At 60.9% G+C, this 18,215-nt stretch overlaps 1 protein-coding gene across 1 annotated transcript; it reads right to left on the bottom strand.

Moving 5' to 3' along the window:
- Positions 1-2,876: 2,876 nt before the first annotated feature.
- INSRR (insulin receptor related receptor) lies at positions 2,877-17,934 on the bottom strand. The gene is made up of 22 exons (XM_026485098.4): positions 17,825-17,934; positions 14,065-14,616; positions 12,700-13,003; positions 12,465-12,607; positions 12,123-12,267; positions 11,016-11,230; positions 10,631-10,757; positions 9,009-9,247; positions 8,439-8,606; positions 8,151-8,346; positions 7,996-8,037; positions 7,702-7,922; positions 7,334-7,470; positions 7,089-7,251; positions 6,775-6,880; positions 6,100-6,152; positions 5,686-5,915; positions 5,102-5,212; positions 4,810-4,969; positions 4,381-4,510; positions 4,128-4,262; positions 2,877-3,938 (listed from the first exon to the last, which is right to left on the bottom strand). The coding sequence occupies exons 1-22, from the start codon at positions 17,907-17,909 to the stop codon at positions 3,698-3,700; spliced, it is 3,903 nt and encodes a 1,300-aa protein (XP_026340883.1). The 5' UTR covers positions 17,910-17,934; the 3' UTR covers positions 2,877-3,697.
- Between the last annotated feature and the right edge of the window lie 281 nt (positions 17,935-18,215).

Raw genomic sequence — 18,215 nt, 5'->3', positions numbered from 1 at the left:
GGACCTCGGCCCCGCCCAGACCATGGAGGAAACAATGTTCGTGGAGAATATGTATGGCTCAGACGTCGTGGCGCCCGAGCAAGTAGAGAGAGGGTGAACCGGGCCGCAGGTCCGACCTCACCCATCCCGAGCCTCGGACCTCAGACCCCTGCACCGGGAGACTCCTCTTAAAAGGAAACTGCTTGTTTTTCACTATGTACGTGATGTATGTTCTTTAACAAACACACGGAGAAGATACAGATAAGCAAAAAGAAGGCTTGCCCTCCACGACCCCATCTCCCAGCTGGATATTGGCACTTCCAGGTGTTTTCTGGGTTGGTACACGGAAATGCAAGACACGGCATTCGCACAATTTGTCACCTGGGCTTTTCACTCTGTAGCTCCTCGTGGCCACCCTTCCGTGGCACTAAATGTGCTTCTGCAGCGGCTTTCAAACGATACCGCGATGGGACAACAGTGGCCATTGGTGTAGGGCTCTCCAGCTCACCGGGCGCTTGGCGTTCGTGATTTGGTTTCAGCCCTCGACCCTCCTTCCCTGGGGGCTCTCCCTTAGGTAAGGCTGCTGCCAAGAGGGGCCACCTTGCCTCCTGTCCCAGACTTTCACAGCCCACCTTCTTTCGTCCTGCGTCAGGGGCAACACGGGCTGCGCCCCTGCCCCCAGCTCCCCATCTTCCTGCCTGACCAAGATGCACGACCTTTTGCGCACACTCTCTCCTTCCTCTGCCTCCCGGAGAGGAAGAGGCCTCGTCTCATTTTCTTGAGAGTCCTTCTTCAGAGTCTCGGGATGTCTTCCCTGCTGCCACCTAGTCTTCTGGGCACCCTCCATCCGCCCCCTCTCCCTGCACCCCTGCCCACTTCCCCTCCTCCAGTTCTGCACAAGGAACAGTGTGACACCGCTCGGGAGGGTGGGGACCCGAGAGGCCCTCTGCCCCTGCATCTCTGGAAGTGACAAGGCAGAAAGTGTCCCTGTTGTTGCTCAAAAGTGGAGAGGGGAGGGAAGAGGTCAGGGGTAGCCCCTAAGCTTATACTGCGTGCAGAGACAGGTTCGGGGCTCCCGTCCCCAGCCCCCCAGCACCCATCCTCTCCCATCCTGACATGTGAGAAGGCCTCTGTGGTTCAGAGCCGCAGCCGCCGGGGGGTGTTGGTGGGGAGAGAGGCAGGAAGAAACATCTCGTGCCCTGAAATGAGCGCCCCCCTCCTAGGATTTCAGTCACCATCTTTGTGCTGATGGTGAAGAAGCACTTGCTTCCTCCCAGGGCCCCCCTCTCTTCTCTCCCGTGCTGCGGCTGGAGCAATACAGGTGGGGAGAGTGGCTCCTGGCCTGCTCAGTCCAAGAAGCCAAACCGTTCACATGTCCTGGCTTCCCAGGAACCGAATGAGGGAACATCCAACATCCAGCACTGGGGCCAAGATGACTACGACATCTACTGTGGGCCACCATTCTGGGGTGGGGGCTAGTCTCCTGGCCTTGGGGAAGGGCAGATACCCTTGAGGTAGGGCGGGGCGCTCCCCTGCCCCCTCACCGCACCCACTCTGAACCCCACGTCCCACGGCCACAGCAAGGACGTTGGAACTCTGCCATGCAGCCCCTTTGAGACCCCTTCTTCTGTCAGGCACCAAGGGGTAGCTGAAGACTTGTTCTCAAGCTCCTGACTGTGCTCCCATGGGCTCACCAAGGGCCTCCACCTGCTTGTCTTTGGACGTGGAGTACAGCGTTCTTGTGAAGCTCTCTTTCTTCAACTTTCAGTCCCTTCGTTCAGCCTGTCCACAGCCAGATGACCAGCACTTGTGGGGCAGGCAGTACCCAGCGCTGTGCAGGGTAGGGGTATGGGTGGCGGGGAGAGGGCTTGACTCCACTGCGGCCGTCGGGGCCTGTGTGCTCTGTGTGAGGGTGTGGGTCTCCCCCTGGGGCTCCTGTGTGGAGCGTCCCTCCCTTCTCCTCTGGGGGAGGCCGGCAGAGACCAGCGCCCCAGGGGAGAGAACCCCCCCCCCCGCCGCCCCCGCACTCCCTTCCTCCTAAGCTGTGGTTCTACCAGCAACCATTAGGGGTCACTGTTGCTTCAGCCACCAGGGACAGGCAGGGTCAAGGCAGGCGTCCAGCGGGACTGGGGGTCCTTGCCGCCCACCCTGACCCTGGCAGGGCAGGGCACAGGCGTTGTAATCGCTATCGCAGAAACGGTGTCACACCGACTCTCCCCAGGCTCCGCGTGTGTGGCAGTGCGTGGCAGCATGGGAGCCACGGCCCCAGGGCTGGACGCAGGCGACGCTGGTGCAGAATGCGGAGCCGTGCCCAGCCCCTTCTGCCGCCATCCTCCCCATCAAGGTTCTAAGTCCTTTATCTGCAGCTCTTCCCCTCAAATGCCGTGGCGGCCTTGGCAGAAGAGCCTGGAAGCGGACTCCTCGGTGCTCCGGCTCTCCGGCAGCGTGCCTCCGGGGCATCTGCTCATCCAAGGGAGCCAGACACACAGACTCTGCTCTGACGCGTCCCGGCCTGGATGGGGGGTCCAGAGCGGATGGTCATCGGGGCCCCTCCCCCACTCCTGTCCACCCACGTCGTCTGTCCTATGATGCGCCGGCTGGGAAACTCGAGGGGCCACCCAGAGATGAGGGTGGGGGCCGGGGCAAAGCTTTTGGATGTAAAGCTTCCCTGCCGGGACGACTGCCCGAGCAGCAGGTAACAGCGGGCTTGTCCCGCTCCACCACCTTGGCGACCCTGGCGGTTCAGGTCCTCCAGGAGGTGCTGTCTGACAGCCGTGTGCTTATCCTGTAAACCCGCCTCAGGGTCACGCGTCAAGTCCCCAGGGAGGAGGGAGGAAGTTCAGTCCCTGTTAACACCATGTAGATGGAGAGATAATGGGCTGCCCGAGACCAGGGCACAAACAGACCTGAGCATTTATTGTGTCTTCTCAGCCTTCCCCTGAGAGGCAGGGGTGGGGGCAGGAGTGAGGGCAGGGAGGAGGCAAAGCTCTTACAGCCTTAATCATCCATGGGCAGGCGGGAGGTCGAGGGGAAGGGCCTGGGAGAAGGGGTGAATCTGCACCAAGGGATGCCCCTGGGGACGAGGGAGGAGGAGCACCACACTTGGGGTTCCTGAGCATGGCAAAGGAGAGGAAGGGGTGAGGCGGGCCGCGGGGCCGGGCTGGGACCGTGTTCACCCTGGTGTCTGGGTTCTCCCCCACCACCTGATGCATGGGGCGGGGTGGGGGGGGTGCGCTGAGACACCGTGCTAAGGGCAGTGCTGTGGACCCCCATCCCCAGCATCCCAGATATGGGCAGACAGGCTTCTAGGCCTGACGCAGGGTGCTCTTCTGTTTTGAGTGCGTTGATGGCCCCACATGTCCACAGGAGACCCAAAGCTGAGGATGGGGTTCTCTGGACCCCGCCTTCCGGGTGGGTGAGCCCCTCTTCCCAGTCTGAGTAGGGCCCCCACTCTGAGAGCCTGGACCTCTCGTCCAGTCTTCCTGCTGTGACTTTGCTCACTTTCTCGTGGAGAACTCAGACTCCTGAGAAAATCTTCCTTACAGCGAGTCCACTGTGACCCCCCCCACCCCATCTTTCCTCTCCTGCTCCCTGGACCAGCCTGGGCCACCCCCTGGCCTTTCTGAGCATGGGATGGGGTGTGAACGTCTGCACACTTCACGGCCACAAAAGTCAGGACCCCTCCTCTTTGCCAGTCATGCAGGGAATAGGGTGCCCCTCAGTGCCCTGGACCCCCATTTTGGGGGCTGCAGTCTGAGGAAGCCCCTTCTGGGGTGGGTAGGGAGTCGGGTTTGGCATCAGGCAGCAGGGCCCCCTGGTTCCCCCGGCACTCTAGGCTATAATAGAAGGAAAAGAGGCGGAAAGAGGGCCGCAGCTCCCCCCGAATGCTGTCCAGGATGTGGGTGAAGGTGGGGCGCAGGCGCGGGTTCTGCTGCCAGCAGCGGCTCATCAGCTCCTGCCTGGTGGGGTGGGGGCAGCGTGAGAGGCCAGCTCATGGGGGATCGTGGGGCTACATCTGGGAGGGCCACAGGGGAGTAAGCAGGGTTGTAGGCCAGGTGGACATGTGAGCATCAGGGGAGGCGGGCCGGAATCGTGGGGGCAGGGCAGGGTAGAGAGAGCAGGGGTGGGGAAGGGGTGGGGTGACTTACAGCTGAAGGGGACAGCTCTCCAGCTCCTCCAGGACCCCACCATCCATGACAAACTTGAGCACCTGCTCGTTGGATAAGCCCTGGTAGGGCTGTTCGGCCAGGGTCACGATCTCCCAGAGCACCACACCGAAGGACCTGGAGGACACGCAGAAGAGCCTGAGCCCAGCACCGTGCCTGCTGCTCAGCGCACCTGGGCCTCTCCCCGGACCCCACCTCCACATCCCCCGAGCCCTCTGCTCCAGCCGGGCCCCACCAGACATCCGAGTGCGTGGTGAAGATTCCATCTTTGAGGGACTCGGGGGCCATCCAGCGCACGGGCAGCAGCCCCTTCCCGCCCTTGCGGTAATAGTCTGTCTCATAAACATCTCGAGTCATCCCGAAGTCTGGAACGTGAGGGTGGACAGGTATGGGGGCAGCAGAACCACACGCCAGCCCCCGCCCCAGCGATACCTCTCCCGGCCTTGTCTCCCTTCACAGACTCCAAGAATTCTGGAACGGAACGTGAGGGCTCAAAAAACCTCAGAGATCATCCCATCCCAGCCCCTCTGGCCTCAGACGGGGAATCTGAGGTGGGAGGAGCTGTCAGGGACTGAGCTGTCAGTGGGGCCTGAGTCTCCTAGCCTAGCTTGGGGAGAGTCCCTCTACTCCTCAGGCTGCCACCCCCACCGGGCGCCCACTGTACCCCCGATCTTGACGGTGAAGTCCTGGGACACCATGCAGTTCCGGGCCGCCAGATCTCGGTGCACAAACTTGTTGGCGGCCAGGTAGGCCATGCCATCTGCGATCTCACCAGCCATCTGGATCATGTCTCCCAGCGCAGGCCGTGGGAGCCCCGGGTTGTTCTAGAGCCAAGAGAGGGGGCTGGTGAAGAAGCAACCTAGAGGTTGGACTCCTGCCAAGGACTCCCCCCCACAACTGGGCCCAAGTCTTCTCTAACTCCCCAGTCCTTGGCCCGGGGTCTTCCTGGTCTCCACCTCTGCCTCAGGCCGCAGGGATCGAAGATGGCTCTTGAGGTCCCCACGGGTCATTAACTCCATGATGACCAAAGTTGGCTGGCCCTGAGACACCACACCCAGGAGACGTACCTGGGATGGACAAAGAGCCTGGTTGCAGGTCTACCCTTGACCCACCTGGCCAAAATATTGACCTGCTGTGACCACAACCTGACCCTGACACCAACCTGACCCTAGACCCAACCGTGACCACAACCCTAATCCCAATCTAACAATGACCCTGACCTAACCCATGATCTTGATCATAACTATCATCCTAATCATCACGATTCACCCAGTTCTGACCTTAATCCCAGTGATGACCCTAATAATGGTCTGGACACTCAGTACTGACCCCCATCGGTGACTGATCTCAGCCCCAGCCATGATTCTACCATGGCCCCACCATGACCCAGTTTTGACTCTAACTCTAACCATGACTTTTACCTCAGTCCCAGCCTTGACCTTGATGGTGCCCTGACCTCATCCTTGATCCCATCCTTCTTATCTATGACTTTCACCGTAATTATGACCCTACCCTGGCAACGTCCCTGATCCCCCCTTACCACGTGGTGACACTTGAATGCCTTCATAACAGAAGCTTCCTTGAGGAACTCAATGCGTTCTCGTGGGCTGGCCAGCTCATTCACGGTCTTCAGGGCCACGGGTGTGGACTCCTCTCCAGCCTCTAGTCCTTGTGCCAGTCCCTCGTATACCATCCCGAAGGAGCCCTGGCCCAGTTCCCGGATTATGGAGATCTGCTCCCGAGGCACCTCCCACTCATCAGGGACGTACACTGAGAGGAGGTGGGGGTCACGAGGCAAGAACACTGCTCTCGGCCACGCCCCCACCCGCCTCTCTCCTCTTCAGAAGGGCTCTGGTCCCAAGGCTGCCTTCTCTAAGAACACCTCCTCGAGCGTACCTCTCCTTTCCTCCTGTCTCCCTTTCCCACGCACTTGGCCACCCTCTCCCAGACCTACTATCAGAGGCGCTGAAGTACTCCGGGTTCACAGAAGCATACAGGGTGCTGTTTCTGCAATGGGAGGTGAGGGGGTTAGGCTGGAAGGGTCCTCAGGAAGGAAGGAGCAATGTCAGAGGAAAAGGAGGAGGGAAGTTACTGACCACATTCCCTCCCATCCCTGATCAAGGTGTCCCTGGGGAGCCCTACACACTTTCCAAGCTGGCCTTGGTCCTAGTCCTGGGATCTGGGCTCTGACAGGCTGGGAATAGGGAGGACAGGTGGAGGGTAGCTCCTGCCTCCTCAGGTAGTCCTCAGAAGCCAGCTAGTCGAAATCCTGTCCCCATTTCCCTCTTGCGTTCAGCCCTAGGGGCATCTGGCATCAACTATCGCAGGGCACACGGTGAGGTCTCCTGTCTCTTCCCCTGCTTTACTGGCTGAGAACGTGGTGACCAACCGTCCCAGTGCGCCCAGACCGGGGAGTCCCAGAAGGCAAGACTTTCACTGGAAAGGTCAGGGAGAGTTGGTCCCCCAGACTGAAAGGTGTGTCTCCTCCATGCTGCCCTCGGGGGTTGAGTTGTTGTTTCTAAGGAACGTGCTCGTGCTGTCTCACAAACCGCCCTCCAGTGGCACTGACCTTGGAGGAGGGCTCAGAGGGAGAAGGGAGATGGGAACCCGTAGGACTCGGCATTGTCACCTCTTCCTGCCGTAGAAGAAACCCAGGGCAGCAAGGATGATGAGCAGCATGAGTCCCACGGGGGTGACGGTGAGAAGGACGTGCAGCCCCCCGGAGTCTTCCTCCTCTGGTGGCCAGAGGGCAGCGGATGGTAGGATCAAAGATGGAGAAGTCAGAGGGTAGAGGACACTTCTGTTTTCACATGGGAAGTGAGAACAGGGGGAGGAACGGGGTGGAGTGGCCACCACGTTCCCGTGGTTTCCACCACGGGGACGTGGCTGGGGACCCAGGTGGGGCTGTGGGGAGTGCAGGTCTGGGACAGAGGCCGTGTCTACCTGGGCCGGGGACGTAGAAAGCGATGCTTTCTGTCCAGGAGCCATTGCCAGCCAGCGAGGTTGCCCGAACTCTGGCGGAGTAGTTTCCAGGGGGTAACAGGGCCAGCTGGACACCCCCAAACTTGGCATAACGTAGGCGGGACACACACAGCACTGTGGCCTCCTGAGGGCAAGATGGAACAGCTGGCTGGGAAGAGGACAGAGGCACTATTTGGATCCAGGTTTGGGGGTCCCGGGGTACCTACCTCTCCCAAGCGGCGGTACTTGATTTCATACTTGAGGATGAGGCCGTTGGGGTCCGGGGGCTCCAGCCAGCGCAGGAGGACGCTGCTTTTGCTGGCTGCTTCCCAGGCCACCTTCCCTGGGATGCCATCGGCTTCTCCTGCGGGAGAGGGCACCAGGCAGCCCAGCCCCAGTATTTCCTCTCAACTTCACCTTCAGGCACAAGGGGCTAAACTCCGAGGGTCCAGGGAGCTCGGGGGTTATGGGGACTGGGGGGGTGGTGAGCAGAGCGAGACCCTGGAGGTATGAGGAGGTCGAACTCGCTAGTTGGAGCACTAATGGGTAGAGTCCTCGGGGTCGGTGGCGGGGACGGGAGGGGGGCGTCACGTACTGTGGGGCATGGTCCGCGCGAAGACGAAGGTGGCAGCGCTGCAGCCCACGGTGTGCGCCGCGTGGTTGCAGGCGTGGATGTCGATCCGGTATTCCGTGAAGTGGCGCAGGCCACTCAACACTGCGCGCTCCCGGGGCACTTTGTCCTCCTGGATCTCGAAATCCGAGTTGTTTCCCCCAAGCCGGAGGGCCCCGGCGGACCGGCGGTGCCTCCCCGAGTCTCTGGGGAGTGCGCGAGTCAGAGCCGCGGCCGCGCCCCAGAACCCCCCCCCCCCCCCAGTTCCGCCCGGCTCACCTTTGAGGGCTCTTATGGATGGACGTCACCTTCCAGGGGGATCTGGGGAGACCCGGGAGGGCCGGGTCAGGCCCCGCCCACACCCCCGCCCTGCGAGACCCGCTCCTCCCCGGCCTCGCCCACCAGGCCCGCCCCGCCCCCGGGTCTGGCCGCACTTGGGGATGGTGATGGCGTTGTGCAGGAAGTTTTCGAACTTCTTCTGGAACGAGGCCTCTTGCGCCTCCAGCGGCGGCAGGACCTGCCCGGGAGGGGTGTGCTGGCAAGGGCAGCAGCCAGGCTCCATCTCGGTCTCCAGTTCCCCGTCTTCGCGGTCGAAGCGGGGGTCGCTGTTGCTGGTGGGCAGCCGCAAGCCTGGCGCGGCGCCGGGGGAAAGACGCGGTCAGACGGACAGCGCCCCGGCCCCGCCGCCCCGACCCTCCGGCCTGCGCCGCTGCCCTGCGCACCGCGGTGGCAGTAGTCGTTGAGATAGAGGTCGCCGTCCTCCGCCAGACGCTGCCACAGCACCAGGTAGTAGGTGATGTTTCCGTTGCGCTGAGTCGGTGGCTTCCAGCGCACCAGCAGGTGGGACGAGGAATTGGACGTGGAGATGACGTCCTGGGGCACCGTGGGCGCTGGGGACCGAAGCAGGGTACGACTGAGGCGCCGCGGATCCCCCTTTCTAGTACTGTCTGGTAATGGCCCCTCTCTGGGGTCCAAGCCCCTCGTATTTTCCCAAGGAATCCGTGACCCTCAACCCGCCCTTCCTGGAACTCAGAATCCTGGCCTTCCCATGTCCGCCCGAGGCCCTTGAGTTGGCTCAAGTATTCCCCCTGCACCCTCCGACCCGCAGCCTCCCTAGGACCCTAGGCCAATGAATGCCCCCTGTTCTTTCTAGGTCTCAAACATCTGGCTTCCCAGTCTCTAGGGGTCTGGTGTTCGGCGACCCAGCTTCTCTATTTCGGGTGCCTGCGTTCCCTCATTCCCATTAGGACTCAGACATCTAGCTCCCACCCCCTTCGACTTCTTCAGCCTACCCGCAGGCAGGGTTCGGAGGTAGACGATGGGGCTCTGGGCTCCTTGGTGGGGGCTGTCCTCAGCAGTGGTCAGTGTGATGGCCCGCACAAACACTGCATACTGTGTCCAGGGCTTGAGGGGCGCTAGAGTCACCCCGGGTTCTTGGGTGCGGCTTAAGGGCAGCTCCACATCCAGGAGGTTCCAGCTCTGGGTCCCACAGGCATCGGGACCTATGTGCTCTGTGGCATTCTGGAATGGGCTGGACATCCCATCCCTAGAGCTGAGTGAGGGGCACCTCGGCCCCACCCCTGTTTCTAGCACCCCCCTCCTCTCTGAACCCCTCTAAGACGGTCATTGTCATTCTTCTTCCAGTATGCATGAAGGAATCCTGCTCTTTGGGGGCACTCACTGAGTGGGTCTGCTCAGGGCTGGGATTGAGCCGGCATAGCCACAGCCACGCTGCGAGGCAGTGATGCTAGGGGAGCTTCCTGAAGGACCCCTGAGGTTCTCTACTTTCTGAGCCCAGAGGCCGCTGGGTACAGTTGTGTGGACTGTGAACTGCACAAGCCAGGCAGGGGGTGCTGTGCACACTGCCAGCCCATGTTAGTGCTCCTCAAAGTGTGGTCCGTGGACCAGGATTCCCTGGGAGCTTGTTAGAAATGCAGATTCATGGGCCCTCCCCAAGACTAACTGAATCGGAACTTGTGGGGATGGGGCCCAGGAATCTGTATTTCGCAAACTCTCCAGCTTTCCATTCTGGAGACTTTCACCTACCACTGAGGCCCCGGAGAGCCTTGGCCCTTTGAGCCGGCCTCCCACCATTGACTTCCCCTCCTTCCTCCCAGGCCAGGCCCTGTGCTAGCCGGAAACTAAGACCTGTCCATTTTAATTCACAGGAGTGCTTCCAGGCCAGGTGGCCCCCCCCCCCCCCCCCCCCCCGTCTTCTGTGTACTGTAGAGGGGAGTACTCCCCATGGCTGCCCTCCCAGCCTGCCATCCCGAACCCACCACTCTCCTCTAAGAATTTTAGTTTTGATCCCTAGCCATGCTTTTGGAGAAATCCTTCCTGTGGTCTAACCACTACCCCTCCTGCTATGGTCAGTACACTCTCTCCAAAGACGAGAGCAGCCCGTCCTTGGCTGTCCCTGCTCCCTCCCCTCCTCAGGCTTTAATGAAATGCTGGCAGAGCTACGCATAATACCGGCCAAATGAGTGGGTACTCCCCAAACCGCTGCTGGGGCAGGAGCATGCGGTCAGTCCAGAACATTAGCATAGAGAATTGAAGTTTAATTATCCAAGCCTTCCCAGCGGGGCGCCTCTCCTGGTCTCTCAGAAGTCCTGACTGTCCTCTCCACTTCACTGGGGAGGTGAAACTGAGGCACGGAGGGGTGAGTAAAGTGAGGGAGAGCCAGACGTGGGCCCTAAAGGGAGTGAGACTTGGGGGTCCTGGCTTCTTGATTCTCGGTAGCCCCGCGGTGCTCTGCCCTCACCCGTCACCCCTCCCCCGACTGCGTCTGTGAACAGTTCGGCCCGGTCCGGTTCTGACCCCGCCCCCGGGCTCTGGCCCCGCCCCCGATCCTAACCCCGCCCCTCGGGGCTCTGGCCCCGCCCCGGCCCACTCTGGCCCCGCCCCCGGCACTCACGACTCCTTGTAGTACACGATGAAGCTGAGCAGGTCCCGAGCCTCCAGCGGCTCGTAGCGCTCCCAGCGCAGCAAGATGCTGTCGGCCTGCGTCACGTTGGACACGAAGCGCAGGGTGCGAGTCTGACCTGGGCGGGGCGAGGGGCCAGGGGCCGACACCTGCCGTCAGCCGCGTTCGTCTCCGCCCGAGTCGCCTACTTCCGAGCCCCCACCCTGACCCCGCCGATGCCCCCCCAACGTGGCCTCCGGAGAGAACCTATCGTGTTGTCCGCGTCAAACGCCCCCCCGCCCCCGCCCGGGTGCTTGGCTGTATGTTTCAGTGCGCGTGCGCATGTCTGGGGCTTCTAGGGGTCCTGTCGCTCTGGGGTTGCGGTGTCGGGGCTCACAGGCGGCGCGGTCTCCGTTGGTGCGGGGGTTGATCTCAGCCTTGTTTTGCCGTCCCCGCGTGCCGGTCACCTCCTCCAGGCGGTAGATGTGCTCCAAGCAGAGGCGAGGGTTGAAGGCGAAGTATATCTTGCCCACGGGAATGGTGAGCCCCGCAGCCACCCAGGACCCCAGCTGCTGCAGGTTCTGGTTGTCCAACACATACAGAGTGTAGTTCCTGGGGACGCCAAGAGACCTTGCGCTGCAGGGGAGGTGGGGGCAAGGGGTGGGGAACCGGGGCGCCTCATGGGCCCCTCCTGGAGGGGCTGTGCTGGGGGCACAGGGAAGGAAGGCCACTCAGCCTGGGGCTATGCCTCTCCAGCTGGAGTGTGGGTACCCCTGGGGTCCGTGGCAGTTTGGGGAGACATGAGATACCACTCAGCTGGATGATAATTTAATACATTCTCTGGGGGCGACTGGGGGGCTCAGTGGGTTCAGTGCCTTCTTGATTTTGGCTCCAGGTCATGATGTCAAGGTCATGATCTCAGGCTGGTGAGAACAAAACCCCTCTCAGGCTCTACTCCGTGCGAAGCCTGCTAAAGATTCTCCCTCCCTCTGCCCCCCCCCCCGTCCCGCTCACGTGCGCACAGCGCTCTCTCTTTCTCTTGAAAATAAATAAATAAAATAAAATAAAACATTCTCTGCATTTTGAAAAATCCTAGCTATGTTACAGGTAGGTCTTGACTAGTAGGTGGCAGGGATGGGTTTCAAACCCAGGCGGTCTTGCTCTGCAGTTGAGAGCATCGGGGAGCAATGGTAGCCAGCCTACGTGGAGTCAGACGTCACTGTAACTTACATAGTGCATACTGTGTTCCAGGCACTGTTCTAAGTGCTTACACAGAACAACGTAAGTAATATTCACAACAGCCCAAAGAAATTAGTGCTATATTAACCCCATTTTGCAGATGAGAAAACTGAGGACTAGAGAAGTTAAGTAACCTACCCAGTGTCACACAGATAGTATGCAGCAGAGCTGGTTCCAGAGCCCATGCTCTTTCCCCCTGTTTGGGGAGTGTTAGGGAGGACATGTGATAGAGGGAGCTGGTCAGAAGCTGTTTCTGACCCCTTACCCATCCACCATGGCGTCCCCCCGGATTAGTTTGAGGTTCTTGAAAAAGCCCAGGGACACGAGGGCAAAGGAGTGCTTGATTTTGAGGAAGCCGGTGATGGTCTCTATCAGCCCCAGGCTGTGCTGCAGTTCCAGCTCTAGGTTATCTGGAAATGGGGAGGACAGGGCTGCAGCAGGGTGGGGAAAGTGTATGGCCAGCAGGGGGTGGGAGGGGAGGTGCTGACGGGGTGCAGGGAGGGGGCCCTTAGGACTGGGACCCAGGGTGATGGAAAGCAGTGCTTTAGCTGGGTCACTGTCAGGGTCATGGCCAGAAGGAGAGGTGTGCCCCGAGGAAGGTACTGACAGCCCTGGCGAAGGTTGACGATGAGGCTCCCCTCCACATGGGTGCAGCCCACCAGGTCCTGTGCCGCCTGGATGGAGTCGATGGTCTTGGTGCCCACCTTGCACTCTTTGGGGCACAGCCCCTCACACTTGTGGCAGAATATGCTAGCAGGGGCAAGGGGAGGGTCTAGAATGAGCCCTGGACCAGTGTGGACCCCTTCACTGATCCGAGAGTGCCCCCACCCCCCTACACTCACCTGCTGCCATTGCGGGTGAAGCCCGGGGGGCACTGGGCCAGGCAGCTGCCCCCGTGGATGCCGAAGGTGGAGGCGCGGCCGGGCACGGAGCGCAGGCTGGCACAGTGCTCTGCCGTGACACAGCGCCAGGACTCATGCTGGTAGGTGCCTGGAGGGCAGGCCCGGTGGCAGGCGCCCTGGAAGTAGAGGTGGCGACAGGCCACGCAGGCCCGGGGGTCTTCTGGCCGGCTGCAGCCCCCCAGGCATTCAGTGTGGCAGCACTCACCCCCAGCTGTGCAGGCCAGCCCATGGGGACAGGGACACACTGTGGACAGAGTGCTGAGTTAGGCCTGCCCCCCTCCCTCATCCTGGCGCCACCCCTTCCCCCTGGGAATAACACTCTTAGACAGCATCCAAATTCCTCCAATTCAGATGACAATGGTTGCTGGCTCACTTGTCCCCAGATGGGGCTCTTGAGAACCAGGACCGTGGCTCCTCTCTGTGGCTTCCCATCACCCACGGCGCCTGGTCAGGGTTCAGAGCTCAGGACAGAACAGTGACCTTGTCCACCAGGTCTGCCTCTCCCCAGCCTGCTGTCCTGTCTGGGCTTGGTGCTCAGATCATCCCTGGGCATGGTGCCAGGGGGAAACTGCCAGCTTCTCCTGGGCAGTGAGGCCTGGGGCCGGTGGGCCTGGGAGTGTGTGCAAGGAAGGGGGCGCCACTGGTCATTGCACCTGCCCATACCTCCACCCTCCAGCAGCTGTGAGTGGGTTTGGGGCTGGGGGCTCCTGGCGTGCGAACTCTGCAGGTGGCAGCCTGCTGTCTGTGGGAGCGGGCGCGTGGTGGGGTCGGCTAGGGCGTGTTGATACTGTACACGAGCGAGGACGTGCGCTGCCGTGTTTACAGCCAACACGGAGGCATGGGGACGTGGGGCCCAGAGGATACAGAAGGGATCTGGTTACTCTTGTGCTCTGATGCTGAGGCTTATGGGCGAGGGAGCCCCAGGTTGGGGACTCCAGATCTGCTCCTAGCCTCTGGAAGGTCTTCCTTTTCTCCTCCGTAACTTCTGCTTCCTCCTCCCATCATCCGCTCCTTGTATCACTTCCCCCCTTTGCTGTGCTCCCTTCTGTTTTCTCTCCATGCACCTTACTTCCTAATGATCGCACCTGTTCTGTCCTTTCTCTTTCCCACCCAGCTCCCTCCCTCTCCCAATACTGCCAGCCCGCCTGACTGACAAGAGGACCTGACTCACAGGACCAGTGAGGGTCAAGGTGAACAGCGCCGCAGTATGTGGACCCACGCCATCCTGGGGCCGCCCAGCCCCGCCCGCCCCTGCCCTCCCTGAGCCCGCCCCCCCCCCCGCTGGTGTTCTGGGTTGGTGCCCACCTCTCTGGCAGTGGCTGGAGGTCCAGCACCTATAGTCGGTGTGCCCACTGAAGGTGGTCCTGGCGCAGGGCTGGCCCGTGGCGCCCAGCACGCCGGGGCACACGTCCGCACACTCCTCACGCAGCTTGTTGCCCACGATGTGGTTGGCGCCAGGCGAGGGCTGCAGCAGGCCCCAGTCGATGGTGGAGAGGTGGCAGAGCTCCTGGTTCTTCTCCACCCGCACGGCCCCGCGCAGCACGGCCCCCAGCGCCGGCAGCCCCACGTCCCGCAGGTGCGGCATCTCGTAGATGACCAGCGCGTAGCCCAGGAAGAGGCGGGCGCCACGGACCACCGCCAGGTTGGGGAAGAGGTCCCGCAGGCTCTCCAGACCGTAGACGCGGAAGAGTAGCAGGTAGTCAGTGACCTGAGTGAGGCGCGGGAAGCTGATGCCGCGGAAGTCCTCGCCCGTGGCCGTGAACATGAGCAGGATCTGCAGATGGCCCTCCACCACGCTGCAGTTCTCCAGCCGGCGCAGCTCTGCCACCTCGGAGCGGATGTCCAGGCTGGGGCACACTGCGGGCACAGGCGGCCACGGCCGTCAGCTTTGGGGGAGGGGCTCCTCTCTGGGAGTGGGACGTGGCGTGGGAGTAGGGCTCTGCTGTGGCCTCCTCCCTGGGCCTTCGAGGCTCCCGGCAGCGTGAAGGGCCCCCACCAGATGGGCGACGTGGCAAACCTGAGCTCCCCTTCCCTCCCCAGCCTGCCTCCCTTCTCAGGGGACTGCCATTGCATTTCCCTGGTGAGACTCCGAATCTAGAGTCTTCTTTGACTCCTTTCCTCTGATCCCCGCACACCCTGTGGACTCCATCTTTAAATCACAGCACATGAGCCACTCGTCCCCAGCTTCCCTGCTGGCACCATCCCTTCTCCTGGATTACTGGCAGTGGCCTCTCAGATCCTCTCACCACCGCTGCCGCCCTGGTCTCCACCCCTGTTCTGCACTGTAGAGCCAAAGGGAGCTTCTCAAAACAGGCTGGATCCCTCCACAGCTTTAACCCCCCAGCTGACCCCCATCTCACTGATCGAAAGCTCGAGTCCTTACCCCAGCTGTCAAGGCCTCTTCGGCCTCTCTGACCCCATCCCCTTCCCTCTCTTCTTCAGCCACACTGACCTTTTTGCTGTTCCTCCCACAAGCCAGCCAAGCTTCTGTCCTGGGGTCTTTATACCTTCTTCTGTTCCCTCTGGCTAGAACACTGTTCCCTCTAAATGGTCCCTCACCTCCTTTAAGTCTCTGCTCAGATGTTCTCTGCTCAGAGGTCCCCTCCTCAATGAAGCCGTCTCTGACCATTCTTTTAAACCCTCTGTACCCCGCCTTCCTACTTAATTTTTCTCCTTAACTCTTAACACTGGCTAATATATAATTTACTTGTTCTGTTTACTGTAAGATCCAGAAGGGCAGGGATCTGTGTGTAAGTCATTGCTGTATCCTTAGTGCCTGGTATAGTGCCCCACACAAACTCGGGGCTCAGTCACTATCTGATGAACGAATGAATGACTTCATGGCTGAGAGGCAGAGCTTCAAACACCCCACTTCCCTTCCAGGCCTAAGGGGGCTCGATATCTGGTCCCCGCATTGCTTTAGCCTGGGAGGGACGTTCCATGGCTCCCCATTGCCCGAAGTTCAAACTTCAGCTCCTCAGCCTGACGTCGCGGGGTGTTGATACACAGGCCCACAGGAATACCTCCAGCCTCAGAGGGGTTCCTCGGCCTGGTCACATGCTCAGCTCTTATCCCGCAAACCACAGGTCAAGCCCGTCTCCCCTGACCCTCTGACCTGAGTCCATCCCTTCCCCCTCGGGCTGGGCAGCACCTGCCCTAGCACTGCCGTTTCCCGTTTTTGTCTCCCTCTAAGGAGGGGATCTGCTGAGGGTGGGGCCCTTGTTGGTCCTCGCCGTGTCCCTCCATGGCGCTCAGTTCAGGGCTGGAGCACCAGGCCCTTGGGGACAATGGTTTGAATCGATGGACATTTGGTTCCCAAGTCCACTCCTCTCCTGGGGACCGGGGTGTGTCTGGCTTCTTTAGACCCAGGCCCCAGGCCCACTTTCCTTTCTCTCCCCGAGGCACTGAGGACCTGTCCCTCGAGTGGGCTGGGTACCTGGCCCACATGCTCTTACTCTGCTCCCGGGGATACCTTGCTTCCGTGGCAGGAGATGCAAGTCTTAATTCTTTAGCTGGCCACTCCAGCCTGCTAGGCTGTCCAGCCTCTGCTCCCTCGGTTCCTGCCTGGCTCTGGACACTCTCCACAGACCCTGGCCCAGCCCCTGCTCCCTGGGGCTTCAGTCACACCTTCTCCCTGCTGTGCTTAGTCACACCTTCTCCCTGCTATGCTTAAAGGTCCCCGTGTTTGGCTCTGCCCAGTTGCTGTGTGTGTGTGTGTGTGTGTGTGTGTGTGAGAGAGAGAGAGAGAGAGAGAGAGAGCACACGCAGGTGCACACGCACACACACGCACAAAGAGAAAGAGAGAATGAGAAAACACTTCTAGCCCTCCAGGCAAAGGCCAATCAGGGCCTCCAAGGCGCCCACATGCCACTTCCCATCATGCCCCTGCCTCTCTAGGGCTCCCCTGATGGGAGTCATTTGGAAAAACAAATCCACGACCTTCACAGATTAACCCCTGCCTGCCTCCCCTCAGGACATGACCCTGTGCAGAGCTGCACTGGGAACAGGACATCTGGGTCCCCTGTGACCAAACAACCAAATGAAACCCCCCCTCCCCTTGCCTCCGCTCCTCCCAGGGACGTGCTCCCCTCCTGACAACCATGCCCCTGGCTGGCATCCGCTGTTCCCTGTCCTGGAGCAGCAGTGGAGGTGGGGGAGGGGGCGGCGGAGGGGCTATTCCTTGCCTGCACAGCCTTCCTGACTGGCACTCTTCAGGGGACCCCATACCCCAACCCATTTGCAGTTTTCCTCTGTCTCTGATCTGCTCCTGGAAGCCCCTAGTCTGAAGGCATCACAGAACCCCTCAGTGGGCACAGGGCCCTGAACCCCTGAGCTGCCTCAGTCTGGAAGGGGATGGTGGGTTTGGGGAAAGGCACGCTCTTAATCCTTCCCCTTTTGAATCTTGCCCGCTCAGCTTCTGTTCCTCCTCCTCCAGGCTTTCCGCACCCCCACAAGGGCCACCTGGTCTATATGGTCCTCCCGTCCCAAACTCTGCACGTGGGAAGTATCTGGCCTGGAGCACTAGTGAAAGGCAGCCCCCAGCCCAGTGGATGGGCCCTAAGTGTGGGGGCCACGGGACAAGGCCCAGGGGCCGGTGCCCAGAGCCGCAGGCTAGCTTTCCCTCCCAGTCCTCTGAGCCTCAGTTCCTTGTCTGCACAGTGGGGTTCAGTTACCTCATGGTGCCCAGTTCTGAGCTACCCATCCCATCCCTGTGCCTGTCAAATTCAGTGGCCCTGGAAACGACCCCTAAGACACTCCCCCTCATGCCCTTCTCTTTCAGGCTTCCTGAGATCAGGGTGTCAAAAGTGGGGGTGGAGGACATCTCTTCATCCCTGTGTTTCAAGGTCCTTCTCACATCCCAGGGAACTGAGAGGAAACCATGCTTCTGTGGGGAGCTAACCGCCCTTGCTGGTGGAAAGTCCTTCTGAGAGCTAACCCCAGTCTTCATGCTGCAGTAGGTAAACACATATGTCTGGCTGGAAGCTCAGTTGTTTGCCCCCCAGCTGGCTGGGGGCTGAGGGAGGGGTGGAGATGGGGCTCCAGGAGACAGTGTTGGGGGACTCACCCTCTAGTGTGTCCAGGCGAAATCCCAAGAAGAGGAGGGTCACGAGCAGGCGTGCTCCCCACCCGCACAGCCTGGGTGCTGCCATTGTGCCAGCCCTGCCTTCTGCCCAGTCCTGGCTTCTGCAGATGGCTCCGGGGAGAAGGGTCTGGTCTGGCAGGCCCTAAGGGACACAGAGAGGCAGACTTCAGGGGGGAGGGAAGAGTAGGGGCCCACCGAGGGGGAATCCCACACGGAGATAGCAGGAGACACAAAGACAGCCACAGGCAGCTGGAGACACACTCAGTCCGAACCCAGAGACAGAGAGATGGGGACAGAGATGCAGACGAGACAAGGAGAGGCCTCCAGAGGGAGAAAGGCGCCCAGGGTGCGGAGCAAAAGGCAGTCCAGGAGG

The sequence above is a fragment of the Ursus arctos genome, unplaced genomic scaffold (assembly GCF_023065955.2).
Source record: "Ursus arctos isolate Adak ecotype North America unplaced genomic scaffold, UrsArc2.0 scaffold_2, whole genome shotgun sequence".
Lineage (NCBI taxonomy): Eukaryota > Metazoa > Chordata > Mammalia > Carnivora > Ursidae > Ursus > Ursus arctos.
Note: the sequence above shows the minus strand (reverse complement) of the source record. Positions and strands in the feature narration are given on the sequence as shown.